Source organism: Strix aluco, chromosome 2 (genome assembly GCF_031877795.1).
Source record: "Strix aluco isolate bStrAlu1 chromosome 2, bStrAlu1.hap1, whole genome shotgun sequence".
In the NCBI taxonomy this organism is placed as follows: Eukaryota; Metazoa; Chordata; class Aves; order Strigiformes; family Strigidae; genus Strix; species Strix aluco.
The window spans coordinates 125,999,379-126,024,155 of NC_133932.1; the positions used below are offsets into that span (position 1 = coordinate 125,999,379).

Genomic DNA, 24,777 nt, shown 5'->3' on the forward strand with positions numbered 1-24,777 from the left:
GGCATCCATCACCCACCAGGCTCATGTTGGGGAAGGATAAGAAGCAGCGAGCTGGCAGTGGACCTGCTTCTGGGCTGGGCTTTCTGATGGCAGGCGGCTCTTTAGTCCACCCGAGTCACAATTTGCAATGGCTGGAGGATAATCCAGGAGGACATCTTAGCAGTGAGGTTAACCCTGCCGCTGGTGGCCAGGTGAGACAGGAGTCCCTCACTTCTGTCCTGCTTTCAGCCCTGCGAGCTCAAGAAGTGAGACTGCCCCTGTTTCAAAAGGGGGCAATTCGGGCAGGGAGCAGCTCAAAGCTTGTCTGCACTGGACTCATCTCCAACCCTCCAGCCACTGCACAGACAGCCTCGCAGCCTCAGCCAGGGTGAGCGGCCCCACGCAGAGCCTCGCTGTGCATAGGCTGAGCCACTGCTCAGCCCAGATGCCAAAGTTGTGAAATTTCTACACCGTGCTTGTCTAAGAGACTCAACCCAGACCACGTGGGACATCTGTGTCAGAGCCCAGTTTGTTTGGAAAATAAGCTGACTGCTGGACCCCACCTGAAGTCCGCAATCAAGCACCTTCTGAAAGTTGTATTTCAGCTTAACCACAAGCTGTTAGGCTGGCTATAGCTATAGTTGCCTTTATTTCTGTACCCTACATGAGGCAGGAGACCTAACAAACCGATGTATTTACCCCATTTGGCCTCAAAGATCTGTGAATGCTATTTTTTAGACAGACAATTTTGTGCTATATAAATACATAATAAATATGATTACTGTTGTCTTCAGCACCTACATGGCTTCTCAAAATGGAGTTTTCAAAAGCTCTCAGCATTGGCTTAATTCTACTGATAATAACCCATCACTGCCTTCAACTGCAGCAGAACAAGATGAAAAGCGAAGGCAATTTTAAAGCCCTGCCCTAAAAGTGAGCAGTGGCTGCTCTAACAAGCTTGTCCCCATCAAGCCACATGACAGTGAGGAAAGCCAGCAATTCAGTCATATCTTCTGTCCAAACTAGAGGGAAAGTAAATGGGACCCTGCAGCCCCCCAGACACAGCACACACACAACACCACACTCCCATTCCAGCTCTCGTGCTTTGCACAATGCATCCACCATGGCACAGAAAAGTATTGAAACAGAGCAAAGACCAGTGATGAGCCCGTTCCCAAACACAAGCATACTGCTCACCTGCCCAGCAGCACAGACCCTGGTCCAGGCTCAGCATCCTGGGGAAGAAGATCACAGCCAAGCTTTGTGCAGCCAGCACTGGAAAAGCCAGTGGCCTGGCCTGGAGAGGGCTTTTACCCACACAGCATAGACATTCCCTAAGGCTGTCTCTCCCCTGGTAAATTAAACATCCATGGAGGCAGCATAGGAGAGGGGCTATTCCCCCTGGGCAGCTCCCAGGGCCAGGAGAATTTGCTCTCAGCCCCAGGCACCTTACTTCTCTGGCAGAGGTGCAGTCTAATGACTTAGGAGGTAAATGCCTACTGAAAGTGGATAAAACTTTCCAAAGGACAGTAGGTCAAGGGAGGTGCTGCATAACACTTAGAATCATAGAATGGTTTGGGTTGGAAGGGACCTTAAAAATCTTCTAGTTCCAACCCCCTGCCATGGGCAGGGACACCTTCCACTTAGACCAGGTTGCTCAAAGCCCCGTCCAACCTGGCCTTGAACACTTCCAGGGAGGGGGCAGCCACAGCTTCTCTGGGCAACCTGTTCAGTGTCTTACCACCCTTGTCATAAAAAAATGTATTCCATATATCCAAACTAAATCTACCGTCCTTTAGTTTAAAACTGTTGGCCCTTGTCCTATCACCACAGACTCTGGTAAGAAGTCTCTCGCACTTTCTTGTAATTTCCCCTGAAGTACTGGAAGGCCGTTATAAGTCTCCCCGGAGCCTTCTCTTCTCCAGGCTGAATAACCCCAACTCTCTCAGCTCATAGGAGAGGTGTTCCATTCCCCACCGATCATCTCTGCGGCCCTCCTCTGGATCTGTTCCACAGGTCCATGTCCTCTTGTGCTGGGGACCCCAGAGCTGGACACAGTACTCCACGTGGGGTCTCACCAGAGTGGAGCAGAGGGGGAGAATCACCTCCCTCAACCCGCTGGCCACACTTCTTTTGATGCAGCCCAGGATACAATTGGCTTTTTGGGCTACAAGCACACACTGCTGAAGCATGTCCAATTTCACGTCCATCAGTATCTCCAAGTCCTTCTCCGCAGGGCTGCTGAAATCCATTCATCCCCCAGCCTGTACTGATACTGGGGATTGCCAATATCAGTTGAACTTCATGAGGGTCGCATGGGCTCACTCCTCAAGTCTGTCTAGGTCCCTCTGAACGGCATCCCTTCCCTCAAGCAAATCAACTGCACCACACAGCTTGGTGTCATCTGCAAACTTGCTGAGGGTGCACTTGATCCCACTGCCTATGTCATTGACGAAGATATGAAACAGTACTGGTCCCAGTAAAGACCCTTGAGGGTCACCACTCATTACTGGTTTCCACTGGGACATTGAGACACTGACTTTAACTCTTTGGATATGGCTATCTAGCCAAGTCCTTATCCATCTAACAGTCCATCCATCAAACCCTATTTTTCCAATTTAGAGGCAAGGGTGTTGTGAGGGACCATATCAAAGGTGTTACAGAAGTCTAGCCAGATGACATCCGTAGGTCTTTCTTTATCCACTGATGTAGTCACTCCATCGTAGAAGGCCACTAGATTAGTCAGGCTTGATTTGCCCTTGGCGAAGCCAAGTTGGTTGTCTCTAATCACCTTTGTTTTCCTTATGTTTCGACATAGCTCCCAAAAGAAACATTGCAAAATTTTATCTCTCATGGTTGGTGAATGTTCTGCCTGCGTTGGCCCCACTCATCCATCCCTGTGCCCACACAGCACACACCACAGCAGAAACGCGATAGCACGGAGAAACAGGAAAAAGGAAATTGCAGCAGCTACACAAAAACACCCCTCATCAAAGGCTACACTAGCTGGAGACAAAAACCATCCCACTCTGCCAGAGGAGAAGATGCTACTGTAGCTCTTCCCTCTGTGCTGACTGCAGGAATTTGCTGTGGTGCTCAGCATTGCTTATCAGGATGGGGGACATTCCAACAGGGACTGTATCATTTTAATTCAGGATGTTAGGCTGCCTTGCCCTCTTGCATTTGTCATCAGAAAGGAAAGGAGCATGCACCCCCACTCCCAAGCTGACTTTCTGGCTGGTGTATTTGCACTGCAGCCTTCAGATGGTGCTCAGCAAAGCCCAGGGCTGCAAAAGGAAGCAGTCATGACTTCCCCTGAAATCCCCTTAAATCGGTGGTTCTGAGTAGCCCCAGAGCTCCTGGACACTGGCACTGGGTTAAGATGCTGCTCCCTGCTCAGCTCCCTTTGGAGTTCACTGCCTCTCCAGCCTCACCACTTCTGCCTGCTGCTGGGACCTCACAGCAGGATGCCCTGGGGCGGGGGGTCACACTGACCTGGGGGGCTTGTTTTACCTTCCTGAGACCAAAACCAAGCTCCTAGCAGTACCTTGCGATCCAGGGCCGTGCAAGCCAGTGAGCGCAGCGAGCCCTGTGTCAAGTTGCTTGGCAAATCGCAACGCCATGGGCACACCTCTCGCACCATCCCTACAGTGCCCCTTTCTTTTGGTGGCCCAGTGTGCAAACCCCAACAAGGGACCCCATGCCCATTGTGGGACTGGAATATTTTTTTGCTTAAAAATCTCAACAATAAAGAACATCATGAGCAGTGGAGCAACTGATGTCACTCCTGATGCAAAAGGTGCTTCACAAGCATGTGCAAACCTAGCCAAGCACACGGCACCTTCTCAGTGCTGCCAACAGCCAGTCTGCACTTGCATATTTTACCACAGCAAGTAATTGAGCTGTGTGTGAGTTTGCTTGTCTTTACCAAAACAAAGGCCACAGCTGATTTTATGCAAGTAAAAGCCCAGCTGTCTGGACACAGTTACACCAGTACAAAGACACAGATTTGCTACAGGTACAGATTTTCTCACTTCTCCAGGGAGACCTTATAGCAGCCTTCCAGTACTTAAAGGGGGCTACAGGAAAGATGGGGAGACACTCTTTATCAGGGAGTGTAGGGATAGGACGAGGGGTAACAGTTTTAAACTGAAAGAGGGTAGATTTAGATTGGACATAAGGAAGAAATTCTTCACTGTGAGGGTGGTGAGGCACTGGAACAGGTTGCCCAGAGAGGCTGTGGCTGCCCCCTCCCTGGAAGTGTTCAAGGCCAGGTTGGACGGGGCTTTGAGCAACCTGGTCTAGTGGAAGGTGTCCCTGCCCATGGCAGGGGGGTTGGAACTGGATGATCTTTAAAGGTCCCTTCCAACCCAAACCATTCTATGATTCTTTACAGGAATAGCTTAGAATAATATAATTAAAGATATCTCTGAATCTAAACCAGTGGAGATACAGCAGTTTTTCACAATGAAGTAGTACATTCTTTGGTCATAGATACACCCTTTAAACAGTTGCAGGAACTCCTGACACCATACTTCTAGGAAATCTCAAGCTCCCATCAATTTAACCTTTTCACATGCTCTTTAGTCTGTCTAGCTTTACACTACAGAGGGAGAAGAGCTCCCTGGGATCTCCATTTTCTTGAACTACAAACCACTTGTTGAGCTACTAAAGATTTACACCCTGTAGCAGCAGCCAGGCACCAGAGTCTCAATAGCCAGGGCCACAGGAGAGATTCTACGAAGCATTTTCCAGCTTGGAAACTAAACTGACAAAACTGACGTTACATTTCTCGAAGCACGTCTGTTCAATATAATGAACACATTTCTGACTTTCCTTTTACTTGCTTGATCTGTCCAATTTAATTCTGACTAAGCCTACTGCAAAATCGCCAAGTGTATATGCAATAAAATCAACACAGCGATTCATACTAACAAATCAACATTTGTAGAAATAGGAGAGTTATAACATCAGCTTAGTTCACATCCAACCACTCATGTAAAGCTCCAAAGAAACAAAGCAATCGGGATTATCCTGAGCTCCTTCAGACTTAGTAAAGAATGACATTCTCAAAATGCTTCTATGGTATTTTAAATGTTGATCTTACTCTGCATTACAGCAGGTTAAAATCTTCCAGCCAAACATGTTTTCATCAAAAATTGTCCTTCCTAAAAGCATGAAACTGTGAAACCTTATGAGTTTTGGATATCTCTGTAACACTGCAGCTACAGTTCTATTGAAAACATATTTTTTTGTTGACATTATTGTAGAAGTAGGACTCCTATATACTTCTGCAACGCAATGCAAAGAAGAAAAAAAGAAAAAACTAAGGAAACCAGCGCTTAGAATAGGGAGCACCACACAGGCAGTGAGCCTTTTAAGGGCTACCATGCTAGGGTCACCAGACCACACACTCTCTTTTAAGTGATGTATAGCTTTTAATATAGGTAATAGATTGCTATATACGGCTTGCAATACAGTGTCTTCAGCAAAATACTTGACCATGGACCTCAATTTCATTAGAAACCCCTCAGAATTCAGCAAGGCCACCCAAGCCCCCAAATTTTGGCATGGTCTTAATACACCTTTTACACTTGAACCCCTGGGAGCAAGAATGACCAACATAGAGGAATTTTGGGAGGAATTTGTAGCTCTATGTAGGAATAAGAAACCCTGAAAGGACACCTGCTGTTGACCACTAGGATATCGTGAATACAAAAGATTTATTGCCCAATAAAGCAGGGCAGTATAAGGAAGTAATGAAATGAAAATGCCTGTAAATGTTCTGGAAAGGAAACTTCACCACTGCTCTGCTACAGATACAATGCAGCTCTCCTCTATGTAAGGATGTAAGAGTGACCAGTGGAGGAAGGACTTTGTTTCCAATATACCATGGGATTTATATTCATAAATAAAATGCCCTTCTGTAACCTTTTTAGTTCATCTTTCTCTGAATGCTCTTCCTTCCTTTGTCTCTGAGGCAGACTGGCATACTTCATCTCCTGAAGACTCTCCCAAGGAACTTCATCTCACAACTTCACACATCTAATGTGGATGCTCCAGCTGAGTCAGCAAAAAGGAGGCAGCTTTTCTGGGGTACGGATCATTGAAGGTGCCTTAGGCTTTTACCTTGCAATGAGAGTAAAAAGTGAGTGAAAAGTGCTTATTCCTGCCCAGTGACCAGGAGCCTTGAGTCTGGATACAAACCTCAGACCCAGGCGTCTACCTGACTTCCACTGTGATTTCTGCAGTCATGAAGCTGACTTCAAATGCTTTGTAGCTGTGAGTAACAGAGGAATCAGTGTTGTCACTGTTTGGAAAAGAGACAGGATCCTGGGAAGGTCAGTAAGCCCAGTCTGACAGTCATGGTGCAAGGAAACATAGTTATAGACCCATCATTAAATGCTGATACAGACAGAAATGGGAGAAGACTTTCCATAGCCAAGAAGTAGCCCTCGTGGTATCCTCTGACTTACAGAATCAGCAACAGTTGCAGCACCTTGTAAACACAAAGGTTTATTTCAAAAAACATTTTGCAGACTTGGACTCACATCTCCAGAATTCACTATTTTGTTTGTTAGTGCTGGACAGACCTTGGCCCAGCTTTTTCGGGGGTGACTACATCAAGATTTGCAGGGCAAAATTATCATCTGAAAAGGCACACACTGTATTAAACATATCATCTGTACTTAAGTACGGGACAGGATATCGTATTTCTTCACAGGGATCAACACTCAGAATAAATACTCTTTCTAAAGCCCTGCTGATATTCAGCAAAGAAAAAGGTGCCTTCCTCAACCTCTGCACTCCTAGAGGAATCAACTGGGATAGTAACACAGAATGGTAAGGAGAAATGACATGGGCATCACCCAAGCTGTGGGAACGGCTCCATTTCTCCTTATTTTGATGAAAGGCAGATTAGACCAGAATGAGAGGATACAAAGCTTTTCTGCAGGGCTGCCAGCATCCACATCAGCTGGAAGCGCAGTCTCTAACCCACGCTCATGCTTGGGCTATCCTCGCAGAGAAAGGCCAGCAGAACTCAACTTGGGCGTGACATCCCTCGGCTCGGCCACGCTGCCAGCATGCCTGCCTGCCTGGGGTGTCTCAGGGAGGAAAAGGAGCTCCTTGTAGTCCCCTCAGCAGCCACAGACATGTGGTTGAATGAGTAAATATCAACAGGTTGTCTGAAAACAGCGGTAATGGAGGGGGTGCGGTTAATACACAAATACCCAGAGAAGCCAGACTATTCCAGCAGTTAAATATAGGCTTCTACATCCAGGCAGGGTGGAATTTTACGAGGCAGATAAAAAGCTGGGATATCTTTAAAAAACAGCTCAGGTTTATTCTTCAATTGCATGCCATCTTTTAAAATGTATGGATTAAAACAGAATTAAAAGGTGCCTGTATGATTGACTTCTGCAAGTAGCCACGAATAAAGTCCCGTCAACAAGCAATGGTGTTTCCAGTTCAAGGATTCATTTGCATTATACACGCTTTTTATTAATGGTGCAGAGAAAGAAATCATTCCGGAGAAAAGACACCAGGATCTGACAAGGGCCACTGGGAGCAATGAGGAGGATTCATTGCATTGAGTGATTTGGATCACTGCTTAAGCAGGGCACAGAGAAACAATGTGGACTTGAGCAGGTCCAAGTTCATCCACCCAGGAATAAATACAGGAAGCTACAGTAAAAGGGTGGGAAATCCTATCCTGGGCTGTGACTACCCTCACATGCATGACTGGGTAACAAGCTGTATGGGGAGCTCCCAGGGTGCCAACATCTGAAACGTCAAGTGTTATTGAGCTATGTAAATAAGGAACATTGAGTTGCATTGCAGAGGTGAATTATATCTGATTAGCCTCTGGTTCAGCTGGTACTGCAACGGTGTCCAGGTCAACTTTCCATAGTAAAAAAAGGGGTTTTGACAACAGTGAAATAATTACAGGGCTCTAGGCTCCATCTGTTACATGCATTAAAGGACCGATAGCACAGGGCTCCTCACTGTATCTGACAAAGATATTGCAAAATCCCAACTGGCAGCTAGAAAATACAGGCTAAAACTAAGATGCAGATCTGTGCCAGGGATGGCAATTAGCTAGTGGAACAAGTCTGTAAAGGCAGTGATGGATTCTCCAGACAGACAGTGTTATAATCACCAGAACTGAATGTTTCGCAAACTGGAATTAATTCATGGTGTTGTGCAAAAGACTAAATTAGATTATTTCCAAGCCCTTTTACCTGACAAGCTGTGACTCTCTGAACATGCACCTAAGGAATGTCAGCAAAGACACCATTCAGGAATAGCTGCACATCTAGGAAAGGAAAAGTTTCCTAGATTATTACACTTGGCCAACTTAAAGCATTCAGAAGTCATGAGTCAGGGCCCCAAGCAACATGTAACTGGCTTAAAAATGCTGATATTTTAAAACAGGAACAAATATCGTTTCCTTTTTATTTGCCTTTTGGTTTTTTGGCCTTTTAAGCTTCAGGGTTCAAGCTCTGTTCTGCAATCATGATGTCCATAAAGCAGAGGTCACTAAGTCTAATTTATATAAATGCTGAGATTACCGCAGAATCATATGACTCTAGGTCTTCAAGACAATACAAAATATCTTGAGATTTACAGTAAAGTTGTGAGATTTCACCACGGTGATTATAAAGGCAATGTTCCCTTTAAAACCAGCCATGTACAAAAAAAAAAAAAAAAGCGCCAAACCAAAAAAGCAAGTTAAACAGCAGCTGCAGTTATCCCATCTCCTTCAACAGCTCCCTGCCAGCATTTGTGGGTTTCCAGCCACATCTCCCTCACCACAGAAGGACTGGGGGGAGTGGGGGACCGTTGACCCTGCAGGTCTATTCCGTCCCTGGTATTTGTGGGTGCTTCCTCTGGACCAGTACAGTTCTGTGCTTCTCTCCTCTCTTTTCTGGAAGACAGAAGCCTTTTGCACAGTCCCTGTCCAGAGGACACCAGGATGGATGGGGTGGAGAACAGATATGGCCAGGACAGAGGGAAGGAGATGCTGGGATATATGAGATTCCCATCTGACCACAGGCAAAGCTCTGTTTCCATTAGCTTCTTTCCCAGGCCCTCCTGACAAGATGAAAGCTGGAATTTCTCACCTTTCTTGCTCCTCTAACAGAAAAAACAGCCTCTCCAAATCCTACTCATCCATTAACTGTATGAAACCGGGTAGTCCCCTACCTCGACCTCTCTTATCAAGGTCCTCCATCCCAGCCAGATGGCTGGCTGTGAGCCTCCCCAGAGCCCAGGTAGGGGGAAGAAGCAGCGAACAAGAGCAGAGGCACAGGAAGGTTTGCACTTGGGAGCAACCCAGCAGTGTAACACAGCCCCCAGCTCTCTTCCAGCAGTGCTCAGGGGCTGCCGACTGGACAAGTAGTCCTCTAGCAGGGATGGGGCTGACATCCCCAGACAGGTAACCTGCCTTAACCCTCTCCACAGAGAGGAATATTTGTAGCAGAGGCCATTTTTGTGAAATTGCATTTTAACCACACTCATTTCAGACCTGGACAAGCCCATCCTGCAACACAGCGCAAGATCCACGCAAGGATGCACTGGAGCACAGCTGCTGCAGACAGAGAAATGGCAACCGATGAGCACATTGGGATTACTGCCACTTCTCAAAGGCTTTTGTCACCCAAATCTTCCCAGATAACAGGGCCATAAGGGGATCCCGCAGCCCATGGGGCCAGTTATAAGCTGGGATATGGCACAGGAGATTAAACCAAAGCAATTCATACCAATTAAGAGCAAGTCTGGGTAATGTCAACAGGGAAAATATTTCAGTGTGCCCAAGCAAAGTCAAAGGTTGTCATTCCTGTATAGAAAAATATCACAGAAAAAAGCCCGAGATGAGTATGAAGAATACTGCTTGCTGAAATCTACGTAGCCAGATGTCCCCGCCAGCCTCTGGTGCTGTGCAAAGCAACGGCACGAGATACAGTCTGCAACTGTTCTGCTAGTGCTAATTACCATCTAAAATGTAGCCGGCAGAACAGGTAGGCAGGAAACATCTCCTGAGATCCAGGCACCCTGTGAAAGGAGCTAAGAAGGACCCAAAAATCCCCGTCTGCACACCAGAACCCAGAATGGCCTTCAAGAAAGAACAAGAGAGACCATACATCTTAGACCAAACCTAGCTTCGGTCAAACACCCCAACCTCCTAACCTACCCCTGGAAACATATGCTGGAGTAGTCAGCAGGAATATACGCAGACCAAAAAGTATTCAGGCCCTTGCTGAGCTGCAAGACACCACCCAAGAATTTTTGGTAAGTCTGCAAACCGCAGCAGCTCTGCTCTGCCACGCTGCCAGTCCTCTGCTGCACAACACATCCCTCCGCTGCCCTCAAACCCGCCAGAAGGGACATTCCACCACCATCATGCAGAGGAAATGGCACACAGGGGTAGCAGGCATCCCCTCTGCAGTGTGATTTGAGGGTTAAACCATGGTGCCTTACTGGGAATGAGCAGTAACCACCATCACAAGCCAGGGCGTTTCGCCCCACAGCTGCTGGGGTGATACAGCAGCACACTGGGATAAGGCTGGAGGCTGGCCTGCGCTGCCAGTGTGGAAAAGCTGCACTGAAATCAAGGGGTTTCTCAGCATTAACCTTGCTGATCAGGCATCTGGACAAGGTTTTGAAACTGGTCCCAAAGGGTTTCCCACTCAGTGCCGTTCCCGGTTAGCTGCAGCAGTGCATGTAGCAGTGCATGCAGCACCCAGGTCCGCTCACTTTCATGGACTCAGCAGAACAGACTCCATGAGTATTGAATCAGCGTTTTCCAAGAGTAATAAAAAAAACCCAAACCAGCTCCGTTTTTGTGGAGATCAATCTGCTTGGTGCCAGAGATGTTTGTTAGCACCACGAATGGCTGCGGCAGAGCACGGCCCCAGCTCGACCCTGTTGCCCTCAAGTTCATATAGCTGTTTCTTAGCATAAACAGAGATTTTCGCTGAGCTCTTAAAAATATCATCTTGCTCTGAAAAAATTGCACAAACTCTGCACAGTGGTAGGCTAGTAATCAAAACACATGTGTAGCTGGAGGAAGGCCAGCGGCACTCAGCGTGGGCCCTCCACTTGTCACAACTGCCTTGCAACGTTCATCAAAGCCACGCTCCGAGTTCCTCGCCATCTTGACACAAAACCCATCACTTTTGCAAACACAGAAAGGCAGAGCATTCGCCCCCTGATTTCATGTCTTACACATTTCGGAAAGGAAGAGCCAGGTCAGCTTGGCCATCTTTTCTCTGTGCCTGCACTGTGGCAAAATAAGTGCACACAATTTAAGTCAATGCTCACAAAACCTTTGGGGATTTTGGGGTCAGAAAAGACCTAATGAGGCAGCTTGCAACATGAAAACCACACACAATCACATCAGACAACACGAGCCTTCCAAATCCAGCAAAATACTGTCCAGGCAGTCAGAGAGACAGGGATGAGACTGAGAAACACTTGTATTTAGGTACAGCAAGGAAAAGGGAGCCCTCGACACACGGGCTCACCTCTGAAGGCATCAAATGTGCCTGGGCACTGGGCAGGACTCGCACCGCTTGCAGGGATCAAATCGCAATGAGCAAATGCTCCGGATTACTTTTAATGCACTTGGAATAAACCTGTGCTCACGGGGAGGCCCAGAACAAGGGGCCCGGTACTGTGAAAGCCCCACGTGAGCTCTGTTGGGAAGATTTAAGTAGGGCATAAGCAGCGTATATGCTTTATATAGCTCTCTTGCAGATGCAGGTGCCTCCACCAGCTATCCCGTGCAAGCCTGGCCACAGGAGTGTGACGTCCCCACTGCACACCTATGGCTGAAGCTCGCAGGGGCCACATCTACACAAGGCTCAAGCCCCACAGAAGCTGGCTCCTCCAGCGAGGGCAGGATGAGGCCCCTCCGGCAGACCCACCCCCCGTGACAGCCATTACCTGCTGACCCCATACTCCGGGGGCGGCTGGTAGCGGACAAGGGCCACGTCTGCCCGGGCGGGCTGGGGGGTGGCGTAGGAGGCCTTGAGGACATCCTGCGCTGGCTGTTCGCTGTAGAAGAGCCCATGCTCCTGCGCCTTGTTGCCGGGGGCTGCCCCCTTGCCTTTGTAGGGGTACTCGGGCGGCGGGCCCCGTGGGTCCGTGGCCTTGCTGGGCGGTGGGGCCGCCTTGAAGCCTTTCCCACCCCCTGAGGCCGGGGGGTGCTGCTTGGCCCCATTCCTCTCCAGCGAGAGCTGCATGATCCTCTCGCTCAGTGAGCGGACGTGGCCCTGCTTCAGCTCCTTCAGTGCCTCGTCCTTATGCGCCTGCCCGCTGTTGGCCCGGTTCACCGTTGGCCTCCCCTCTGTCCTGGACTTCTGGCCGGACGCGCCATAAAAACCTGGGGCGGCGGCAGTGGCCGAGGGTGGCTGGCCTCGGAAAAACTGAGACTGGGCTTTGGCCTCCTCGTAGGTGGGGAGCTCCTCGGTGCCATGCGGGGGCTGTGGGGCTCGGGGCTGCTTCTCCATCACAGCACCGTCCCCCTGGTGCTCCTGCCCCTGCGGTTCCTGCCGCCCCGACGGCTGGACCATTGGCGGCTCTTCGGGCGCGAGGTTTTCTGCGGAAGAGAGAGTGCTGGCAGTGCTGTTGGAGGGGCCGGCGCTGCCCGTCGCCTGGTGCTGTATGGCCAGCAGGTTCATGTTCTCGCTGGGGTTGCCATACCTCAGCCGCTCCTGGATCAGGCGCTGCAGGACGGTGCCGGCTGCCACCTCCTCCGCCCCTCGCATCTCCGCCTCTGGGACCCGGCGGAAGCTGGGTGGGCGCAGGGTGCAGAGGGCCTCCTCGGCTGGGCAGGGAGAAAGAGGCAGCCATTAGCTCTGCTGCCCGGGAGGTCTGATCCCCTACCCCCCACTTCTTCCCCTCCTACACCCCATGGCTGTGACCCCGTGCCCAGGAAGCACGCCTGGGGCAGTGCCCTGCCCGGGTTCCCCTGGGAGCAGAGGGGACATAGCTGGAAGCCATGAAAGGAGGCAGGGCACCACTCCTCACTCGTGTGTGTCCCCCCCAGATCATCCCTAATTCTGTTTGCAGTGACCCCTAAAAACATATTCCTGTCCCCTCCCCAGCCCTCCCCTCCATAATACTCCATGCGCCCCATACCCACAGCTCTGAACACCCTCCCAACTCAACAGACAGACAGGCAATGTCACAGGGAAACTCAGTCTTTTCTAAAACACAAATAAAATAGGAATGGAAATAGGAAATCGGAAAGAATAGACTAGACTAGACTAGAACAGAACATTTCAGTTGGAGTAGATGATCATTATAGGTCCCTTCCAACTGCCTGACCACTTCAGGGCTGGCCAAAAGTTAAGGCATGTTATGTCCAAATGCCTCAAACACTGACAGGCTTGGGGCATCGACCACCTCTCCAGGAAGCCTGTCCTAGGGTTTGACCTCTTCCCTGGAGATGCCTTGCACGTCTTACAGAAGCAGCCTGTATGGCAATACTAAACAAGATGCCGCATTTTTGATGGCCAAAGTCAGATGAGTCAAATCCCCTCCTAAGTGCACTGCCTGCCACAACAAAATAAAACACAGAATGTGTCACAGAGGAACTGTGAAATGACACTGAATAAAAGGGTGCTAAAAGTGTAATTAAAGAATAACCTGTGCTCTGGCATCTTCTCCTAAAACTGCAAATTTCCTTCTGGCCAGTAACACTATTTCTAAGGGAGTCAATACTAACTGTTGCCATTTTGCTGGGTGACTACAAGGAAGGCATTATGGTCACAGATGTAATGCCAGCATTTTAAAAAAAGCACAGACGGATTAGCTACATAACCCTAACACAGGCTACTGAAGTCATTCAGACGCAATGGCATCATTTTTGCACTATATACGCTGTGAAGTTTGCCTGGAGCTAAGCATTTAATGGCATATAACCATGGCTGAGAGGTTGGAACCCCTCCCTCCTGAAGCCCTCCTCCCACACTCATCCCAGAAGTGGTGCAAAACATCTGTCTGAACAGTGTCTGAGCCCAGAGCAATGCTCCTGAAAGATCCCAGTGTGCACAAAAGTGAGAATAAGCCTGCAGCTCTGGATAGAGTCCTCCCATGTCCCTAGGCAAGAAGGAGGTGCTGTTTTCAGTTCAGTTTTTTGAGGTCATTCTTGGAAACTTTCTCTCTCTTTCCTGCTGTTTCCAATTCTCAGAGGAGTTCATCAGAAGGACTTACATTTGTTTTTTGGCATTTGAAAGTAGTTAAAAAGCAAACTTTCTCTTGAGGTCTGGTATTTCCCTGAGGTTTCATCAGTTACTGCACATGCTGTGGGATAACTTATATACAACCCGGATGTCAGAGGGGAAGAAAAGCCTTCAACTCTTAACTATGAGAATAGGTCATTTCCACTAACATTTTTGTGGCAAAGCCTTAAAGACGATTGTGGGGCTTGAGGGGGAGAGAAGATTCCCAGGCTGTTTCACTCCACGCCTGCCCTACAAGATACACCTCTCCTGCTTTCCCTGAGGCAATGTCAGCTTCCCGGGCCAGTGTTTGAGCCAGAAAGATGCACAGACACACATAACTCCATCTACCTGTCTGCACAACAGCCAAGTATCCATCTACTTTATATGTCCCTGCAGTTACAGAAAACTCTTACTGCTTTATCCATGTTATCACAGTGCACAGAAGCCTCACCATACTGAACATTTTTGCAGACATGCAATAAAAGTCTCCCTAACATACTAGGAAGCTCACAGTCCAGGTTGTTAGACTATACTTGAGATAAGCCTGAGGAAAGTGGATAAAGCCAAGGTCACATGGTCAAGGCAGCTCTTTATCATACATCAGGATTTCCACTCCTGCACTAGTCATCTGTTAGCATCCTTATATTTGGGAGATGTACTTTAGTGGCCTATTCTTGAGGTGCAAAAGGACTGACCACAGTGAGCCTTCCACAGGGTGCCTGCAGTCCTGCTCCATCAGCAAAAAGCTATGGACCTCAGCCCAGCTGTGCAGTCAGAAGAGCAGCCATGTCCTGAAGGACAAGTGGAAATGCTGCATCCTCCACGAGCACAGGTGACAAATGATGGTGGGTCACAATATTCAAGTCAAAGGTAACTCCCCTTTACCTTTAACTCTACCAAGGATGGGAAGCTGGCTTTCAACTCTGTAAATACTACTTGTAAAGGGTCTAAACTCTCAATTTATGCTTTGGGAAAAACCTGGAAGTAAATGCAGTGGGTTTGTATGGAAGTGTAGCCAGGCACTTACCAGCTTTTTCTTTGGCACTGATCACTTCAGCTGTTAGCGGAGAAACTTCATGCCTGCCAGCAAACAACTGGTGATCCTGGTAAATAAAGCCAGTGTCTTCCAGTACCTGGACCGGGCTGGTAGGCTTGTAACAAACAGATGTGGAGCCTGTAAGAAAGAAGAATGGGATGTCAGTAAAGAAACTGCTTGAGGGACAAAATATAAAGCCATGACTTATAACAGAAGTCCAAAAAAATTTTCTTGAGCATGGCTAGGTGCCTGAGAAGCCCTGCTAAGGCCACTGAGCAAACCACCTCTTCTGTCTTCACCACCCAAATAACACATTAGCTCTGAGGAACAAGAGGCAGCCACCAAGTCATCAGTGCTGTTTCATGAACCAACCCAGCCTGGCCTTCAAGATCCCCAGTCCAGGTACAAAGCAAGGCTTATAAGAGCTAACAGTGACAAGCTCACAAATCAAGGCATGGCCCCAGGACATGAAGCTAACAACCAGTGTAAAACTGAAAGAGGGCATGGGTAAAAAGAAGAAAAGAAGGATAGGTGAGGACCCAGCCACACATTCAACAAGGCTAAAGTCTGGGAAAGGCTTTACCACAAAATCAGCTCATGAACAATAGCTCAGCAATACAGAAAACTGCTGAGACATAAAATACAGCCAACGCTATCAGTTTATAAATCACTTTGTCCAGATGTTCTTAATATGGTAAGGAGAGGATGTAACTGGAGGGCCATGGGAATGTGTCTGGCAGACCAACTGCACAGGAGCCACATGCCCGAACTCCAGCATCCCACAGACACTGATGGCTGGACTAGTCCCCCAGCCCCTTTCACAATCAGTGAGCAAGAACAAACTCTCCTGGAAAGCAACAAGGCTCATCCTAAATCTGCTCTCAGGGGTGGCTTTCTCCGGCAGTGCTTGTTTTAACAAGCTCACATGAAACGCATCACAGCAGTGTTAAGTCAGGAATGACATTGGCTTGACCCCACAATTCAAGAAAGACACAGACAGACTGGACAGGGTCCAAAGGAGGGCCATGAAGATGATCAAAGGGCTGTAGAACCTGCCCTATGAGGAAAGACTGAAGGAGTTAAGTCTTTTATCCCTGGAGAAGAGAAGGCTGAGGGGGGGGACTTCATCACAGTGATCCAGTACTTAAAGGACAGCTACTAAGAGGACAGAGGCTCTCTCTTCACAAGGAGCTACATGGAAAAGACAAGGGGCAACAGGTACAAGTTGCACTAAGAGAGGTTTTATCTTGACATAAGAAAGAAACTTTTTTACAGTGAAAACAATCATTCACTGGAACAACCTCCCCAGGGATGTGGTAGAGCCCCCATCACTGGAGGTTTTCCAGATGCCATCAGACAGGGTGCTCGATAATCTCATCTAGGCTCCCCTTCCCACCAAATGTTACATCAGATGACCTTTTGAGGTCCCTTCCAACCTAGGCTGTTCTATGATTCTATGACTTTCCACTTCCTACTTAATTTTCTGAGCACTATCTCATTTTTGTAAACAGAAGGGTCTTTGAGGTCCAAACCCTGGAGACAAGCATCTCCTGGCCCCGAGTACCCTGGTGCAGCAGTGACACAGCAGAATCCCTCTCCACTTACACCACCAGTTGCCATAGGTTTTAGACTATGGAAATGGCCATCGACCTTCAGCACCAGCCACTGCCACGGGACTTGCCTGAGCAGGAGGTAGAGGGCTCAAAGTGGCACCAGTGGGGCATCCAACCGTCCCAGCAGGGCATCCATCCATCCTGGTGGGGAAGGAAGACCACAAGCACTGGGACCTGCAGCACCCTGCTCTGCAGGAAAAACCATCATCCACAGATGACCTGGACTTATTAATCTCAACTGCTTGGTCTGAGCTCAGCTGTGTGCTCACTGACATATATCACATGGGGAAGTTGCTTTGCTCTCTTCCTTACATAAAGGTCACTGCTAATCCCACACCCCTGCACGGAACAGGGCAGCAGAGGGGGAGCGGGGGCCAGGATTGAGCCCATCTTCTCTACGGGCATGAAGGTACTATTTTCTTCTGTGCCCAGAGGAAATAGGCATTTCTGCGAAACGTTAATGAATTCATCACTTTACCATTCATATTATGCATGAATGTGAATGGCAGTTATCTATATTTAGAGAGCAAGAGGGAAAGATTGCTCACTTGAGTAGATCTAAGCCAGATATGTTTGTGAAAATGAGCATGGTAGACCAGTCTGAAATTTGTGCTGATGCTGATACAGACCCAAGGAAAAATCTCAAGAACCCTGATTTCCAACATTATTACCCTATTCTGGTACAGAATAGTATTAAAGACCATTCACCACTGCTCCACACACAGAGTCCTGCCTTAGAATCAGAAATCCCCTATGAAACAAGGGAGTTTTGAGCTTGGGCTTGTTTTATGAATAAAAAGTTGACTGGAGTGAAACAAAGAAAATCTGTACACCCAAGGAAGGCAAGCAGCTTCAAGCATTACAGGCCACCTGAATAGCCATTAACTACTGGCTTGGCCTCACCACTCCCCAAACAGAATTTAAAAGAAAGAAAATGTTAGTAAAACCGTACACTTATCTTCTGCATTTTGAGTCTGTAGGCATCCTTGGGTCATGGTTTCAGATTTTCTGAGATACAAAAAGGAGAACAAAGACTTGGGTTTTCTGTAATAAGAGCAGAAATTCTCACCTAACCACTTGTCTTTGGTGGCCATGGTAAAGCAATATTCTGCTAAAATCTGGACTGGTAAATGCCAGCATCTGCCAAACTGCTCAGTTTCTGACCTCTGTTATATCAGAGTCCAAACCAAGTAGCTCCGACCTGGGCAGAAACCACTGTACTTTGCTGTACCCATGTTGATGTTTTATCATCCTAAAATGATGTAATGAAGCTTTATGTTAAAAATGATGTAATGATATTTTATGTTCATTCACAGTAGGTTTTAATAAAATGTCAGCTGTAACTGGCACAGAAAGCCAGTTTATGTGTAAAACAGATAACAGTTGCTGAAAGATCAGTGCTTGGCATGCAGCCACAATCCAGATCATGGACAATAACACACCACTTGAAAGCTTAGTGAAGCCTCACGAGCCATTTGGAGCAAGGCACAAGCCTTTTTTCTTTCCCCCCCTTGCTGTCATTAGAGCCTCCCAAACCCCAGCTCCCCTCTCCAGAGGGAAAGGGTTTGCTACACCCAACTCTGCTGGGATGCAAGGTGCCTGTCCAATGCTCAGGCACTTGCTCCTTCCCCAAACCTCCCCATTTTTCTACGACGCTCACCAAAAAAGCAATTTTCATCCCTATAACTGAATCCTGGTGCCAGAGCAGCGGTGCCCAGGGGCCACGGGTAAGCAGCCAGTTGAGGACAACCTAGGATGGAGACCATCATCGCTCCAAGGACATGTCTCAGTGAAGGGCTTTCTACCCACATCTAGCCCAAACATCCTAAGCCACAAACCATGGCTGCTGCCCCACGTTTTGTCACTGCTGCTGCCAAGAAGAGCCGACTCCATCACCATTGTAGGTGCCTGCAGGCAGCTGCCAGCTGTGCTGTGCCCTCTCCTCCCCCCCTCCCAAAGTCAGCCCAGCCCCCTCGGCCCCAGCTTGCCAGGATACAGCCCAGTCCATAGACATCACGTCTCCAATGGCCATATATCCATTGTCTCTTATAGCCAACCCTGTAAGACATGACAACATTTCTGGCCCAGTTCAGTCCTTACTGAATTGGGCAGCTGCTCCAGGCCTTCATTTCTGCATCTCATCTCTACCGACTCTCCCACATCTAAGTGATTTTCTGACACCAATTAATTTGTTTGGTTTGGGGTTTTGTTTTTGTTTTTGTTTTTGTTTTTTTTTTTTTTAAGATAAACATGTGTTACACCATACAGAAGCAGATGTATTATTCTGGAAGGTTACTACACAGCACTGCAATTCATTTGAAGATTCAGAACTATTTCAGCGAATCATTTGCTAAGATTAACACCAGACAGACAGCAAGGACCCAGAGACAGAGGAGCAACACTTAAATATTTCCTGTTTCTGATGTGGTTTCAGTCTGGTTTTGAAAAGGATCTAAAGAAAAACCTCATAGGAAGCTCATTGCTGTGACTTTACATGAAAGTCATGTTTTTAGAGCAATAACAGCATCCCCAAGAAGCAAATTTCCTCCTCACAAAAATAGTTGGAAAAGATGGTTTTCTTACAGCCAAACTGTACTACTACTCTCACTCTCAGTAAAACACAAAAAAAAATACCCATGGTACAAAGAGAGTTTGCTGCTATTTAGAGGTAACACCTCAAGGCAGCACCCAGGTGATGAGTTCTTGCATCGAAGCCCACTGCCTGCCCAGGTACTGCTCTGCGCTGCCCGAGGCATACCCCACTCTGCCAGCACACACAGCTCCTCCTCTGCCACCCAAGAGCCACCCAGCCAAACAAAAACACAGAGCTGTCCTCCAAAAAATCCTCTTCCAATTTGTACCCTACTGACTGAGCAGTTCAAAAGAGACCAAGGCATTTCAAAAACGATCCAAAGCAATCATCTGAAATTAAAAAGTAAGTAAGGGGGCTTTACACTTTCCTATAAACTCTGCTGCGGTTTGTAAGGGAGGTCCAAAAATGACAGAACAAAAATGACCATTTCCAAGCCCACATCTGTCCTTCTGTCTAATAGCCAAGTCAGAAAGGAGTATAAATACCTTAATTCCACATTTAAAACATTTTCTCTGCCCTGTTGCTGCATAAAAATCTCAGACCAACAAGAAAGGAAAATAAAGGGAAATAACAAAAGGATGGTTGAAGCACTCCAGGGTCCCAGGAGCCCTGCCCAAAGCTGTGCCATGAATTCCCCAGGGTGGACTCATCAGTACCTCTAACAGGTTGCAGGGACCCTCTGTCGAGGCTGGACACCCCTCCATGTGCGGCCCAGCCTCTGAACCTTTCTTTCTCTCCTAAGCATCAGCCCAGTTTTGAGAGGGGATCACCACACCCCAGCCAACAGCCATGCTGCTCTCCCAAGGCTGGGAGGCAGATTTGAGTTTCCTTCAGCTCAGAAAAAATTAGTTTGTGTGTCCCATTTCTTGGCTGACCTTCAAAAAGGAGACACCACTTCCAAGAGCATTGCAAAGGATGCTCTCGGTACCACTGGCAGCTCTTCTGCAATGGCACTGGGACTCCTTTGCAGCCCCAGCTCCAACGAAGAGCAGGGTCTCAGACACACGGTGAGTGTTTCCCATCCACAGCTCCCTGGTTGATGTGTGGGTTTTCCAGGTCACTTCTGGGGTGGCTGAATCACTTCTGCAACCCGTAATTCTGCTTGGGAACCTTGTATCCGCTGCCAGGGCTCCTGAGCCCCATAAGGACTGAACAAGCATCACTAATATTATTTTCACAGGAGCAGAGCAACATCTTGCAGGATAAAAATCCAACGCGCATAACGCACACCAGATGTGAGCGAGCAGCACCTCTTATTTCCCACATAAAAGCCAGGGATCTACCACATCTGAGCTGGGAGAAGCCTTACCCCTGTGCCTGGCAGGGCTCACCAGACTGAGCCCCCGCTCCACCGCTCCCTGCTCTGGGGAAACGAATGCTTATCCCAGTATTAGCTCTGGGATCCATGTTGTGCTATCCCCTTGCTTGAGAAGAGCTCCTGGAATCTCCCAGCTCAGGCACTGTCACTTCACTCTCCAAAAAGCGCCTTGTCCAAGAAAGCACTAGCAAGACTAATGAGAAAAGACGATGGAGGCAGCCAAATCCCATCTCTCCCAAGGAATCGGGCTAACACATCCAAATTTAACTGCTATAAGGATGAAGACTTTCTGTGAAACTTCTGCCTCACACGCTTATTTTCATATATGCTTCCCCTCAGCAAACAACAAAGCGGACGAGCAAAAACGCTACGAGCAAAGCAAAGCAAAGGCGCCTTGAAAGCAGCTCCCGAACCTGGCATGAGATCAGAAGGATACTGAAAAGAGCAGAGCCAAGCCTGCCTGCCCAGGAGATCCCCCACGGATGCCCGCACCTCCCCGCCTTCCCAATGGAAATCAAGCACAGAGGCGTGTGGGGGCAAATGGTGCCCGTCACAGCTCTTTCATCTCTGATGGTTACAGGTTTTATACCTTTAGAATAATCTACTGGTTTTTTCGCCCTTCCCAGGCTCATCCTCAGAGAAGAGGCAGGATGCAGGCAGAGTATTTTCTTTGCAGCTCCAGGCACTGAGCAGTTACCCGGGCATCAACCCGACAGAGGAAGGGATGCAAGTTTCTTAGGTGGCTGCGCTAGGCTTTGCAGAAATATGTGTATTTTAAAGGCCCCTATTTATCATGAGCTATACATTTGCCTCTGCGGCTATAACAGTGAGTCTACAATACGCGGGCAGCCTAAATTTATTCAAAGAATTGAATCAATAATTGAAATTTCTACTTTGATCAAAGTGCCAGTGGCACGATGACAACTCATGTCAGCATTGCTGCTTTGAGATAAAAGGGTAAGTATTCAGAGCTGAAAGTAAGGGAAGAAACTCTCCATAAAACAGTGAAATACAAAGGCTGACATGGAGTTCACAAGTGAGACAACGCTGCTGCTACAGCCGTGCTGCCTGTCAGCACAGCAAAGAGTCTGCAGACATTTTCACTACACCATAAATTCTGATTTCCAAGCCATAAAAAAACTCCAAGATAAAAATTCATCACGCACATTCTTAGGGAAGGAATTTTTCTTTTCCACTGGGGGGAAAAAAAAACCCATAAATCAACCAGCTACAACATACAGACAAGACACTTGCAAAGCAGGAGTTTAAGCTATGATTAACTGTACTTACTGCCTTTAAAAATGATCATGTTACAGAAAAGCACCGCCATGATCTGTGTCACTTGGATATTTAAGCCCTTCCATTAATTAACCAGAAGCGAAATAGGACCTAGGACTGTGGATCATTCAGTCTAGTTCCTTGTTACTTCGACCAACCATATTATAAAACTCCCTTCTTGAACTGAACAAACAGCATCTGAGGAAGAGGATTTTTTTTCTACCCCATTGGAGGAGATTTCAGTATCCTCTTCCTCAGAGACACACAAATACTCTTCTCGATTCCCACTTGCAGTCACTGACATTGCTCTTTATCTATTTTTTTTGCCAGTGGTGTCCTTTAGGTTAAATAGTTTTCTCCCTGAGTCATTTCCACAAACTTGCAGCATACAAAGGAGCCTGGGATAAGGACAGAACAAAAATAGTACAAAGACTGTACAGTACTCTCTAGCCGAAAATGCAGGCATTGAACTCTATCATATGGATCTTCAGATTTCTAGAGCTTTTCCATTTTTTTTAACCATAGGCTAAGGATCCATGGTTCTTCATTTGATCCATGTGAAGAACTGCTCGTGATAACCCTACACTGAGTGAAGCCTTTGCATTATTCTTAAGTCTCATGTCTAAAGCAAAAAGAAATTAAACCTTCTTCCCACCTGAATATATATTAAAATTATGCGCCTTCCCTTATTAAATCATTACATGCAATTTATATTCAGCCACTTCTAAAATGCAGAAATTTAATAAAGGTATTATACACAGAAGTGCTAACAAGATAATTGCCTTCAGTTCCTGCTCCCAGATGGCTGAGCTCAGATTTAGAACAGAGAAAATAACAGTTAACGGCAGACGGCGTGTAGCCATGGCCGTGAAAATGGTGCCAAAACAAGGCAGGTCGTGGGGAGGGGGGATGGGACATGCCACTGACAGGGACGCCCTGCCCACCCCAGGTAGCCATCCCAGGGGGAGTCCCCCCAAGAAGTGCCTCCCTGTCGATCCAGGAGCCCAGACCAGGTCCCTGGGGGCACCCAGGTGCCTCCTGGCCTCCAGGCACCTCAGGGGACCTGCACATCCTCCCCCAGCCAAGCAGGGACTTCACTGAAATATCCACTCACAACACATACATTGAGGAGGGAGGGCAGAGGAATAACAGTTTTTTAATGGCTTCAGTTGGCTTAGGCCTTAAATGGAGACTGAATTTCACTAAAATCATTTTAATTCACTAAATTATTTATTAAATTAAATTAATAATGTCATTGTTTTCCAGCCTGAACCTTGATCACTGGAATTACTATTGTCTAAAGCACATTTATATTTGTGCCAGCCACTATGGTCAGAGCAGATAATACCAAGTATTGCTCAATTATTTAATCCCATGCCATGTTTTCCTGAGATGTGACATTCCCCTATAGACCACCCCACTCCCTGAAAGGCACTGCCTCGACACGTGCTGGCTGTCATCGCCTGGCTTGCACAAGAAGGACCTGCTACAACTTCAAGACACAGTAGAGATGCACGTGGGGAAAGGCACAGCCCACACCACAGTGGGACATGCCGGGGCTGGGCAAGACCACTGAGAGTCAGCAAATGCTGCAGGACCTGCTGCCGCACATGGGATACACCTTACTGCAAGGCAAAACTCTGCTCTCACACCTGCTGATCCAAATCCAGAGAGATTTCACCAGCTTCTAAAGATTTACTCCAGATTTACACCCACAGCAGCATCCCACCCACTGAAAAACTCACTTAAAAGGACCAAAAAAGAACAGACACATTTGCTAAATGCAACATTTCAAGAGAAAAGTTGCCCTAACAATTTTTTTTATAGAGGTAATGTTGTTCTTGTTATTACTATTATTTTCTACCTAATTCCATCTATTTCTACTTCTGCCCCGAGCCAAATGCAGGCTGTTCCATTTAAAAATTCAGGTCACAAATGGGAACCAGATTACATCTATCCCAAAGCTGCCAAAAAGCAATTGGTGTATGAAACCAAAAATCCTCCTGGGATTTTTCCCAAATCCGCAAAATATTCCCGAGCACTAAAGTTTCCACTGGGACATTAGCAGATAGCCTCTGTGTGAAAACCCAAGTATGCAGCCATCCTCCTAATGGTTTCCAGGACAGGGAGGCTGCACAAGGCACGTACACCCACCTTAGCACCGAGTAACATTTATACCAGATCTGGCCTTTAAAGTGAGTTATAAGCCTATCAGCATTGAAGAAAATGGCACTGGGGACCATCAGGCGTTCGTTTCCTGAAGGAAAGCTGCAACGGTGAGCAGCAACATCTCCACATCCTCCTGAAACCTCCACGTACATCCCAAGAGTCTGGCTGAGCCTGACCCAGCGGGCAGCCCCACACACAGACCCCTGAGGCTGCTGCTAGGATCCCTACAAACCCCCTTTGGTGTCTCTTCGCTGGAGAAATGCAATGCCTTTAGGCTGAGCTGGTGTTTCCTCGCAGAGGAGCTCTTGCACAAAGCACCGGAGCTGTCTCCATGTATCAGTCCCTCCATTCAGGATGCTGATGGGCAATGCTCTTTGGTCCAGATCGCTATGTGGGGCCAGGACCCCGGGAACTGCCCCTACACTTGTCCACAACATCACACATCCATGGAAATGAAAAGTCAGAGAGAACTACTACCGATCCTGCGGGCATCGGGACTTTGGAGAGGCAGCATGTGCTTGCTCAGGTTGAAGCTGCCCTGTTCCAGCAGCTGAATG

The 24,777-nt window shown here is 47.7% G+C and overlaps 1 protein-coding gene across 5 annotated transcripts in view; it reads right to left on the reverse strand.

Moving 5' to 3' along the window:
• The window catches only part of AMOTL1 (angiomotin like 1), an 81,988-nt gene that overhangs the window by 34,371 nt on the left and 22,840 nt on the right, over positions 1-24,777 (reverse strand). For 4 of the 5 annotated variants that reach the window (XM_074816241.1, XM_074816237.1, XM_074816238.1 and 1 more), the window contains 2 exons: positions 15,241-15,387; positions 11,929-12,811 (listed from right to left, as the gene is read on the reverse strand). In XM_074816241.1, the coding sequence (XP_074672342.1) occupies positions 11,929-12,811; positions 15,241-15,387 (1,030 nt within the window). Of the gene's footprint in view, positions 1-11,928; positions 12,812-15,240; positions 15,388-24,777 lie in introns of those variants that run through there. The other variant, XM_074816242.1, reaches the window with a different exon arrangement.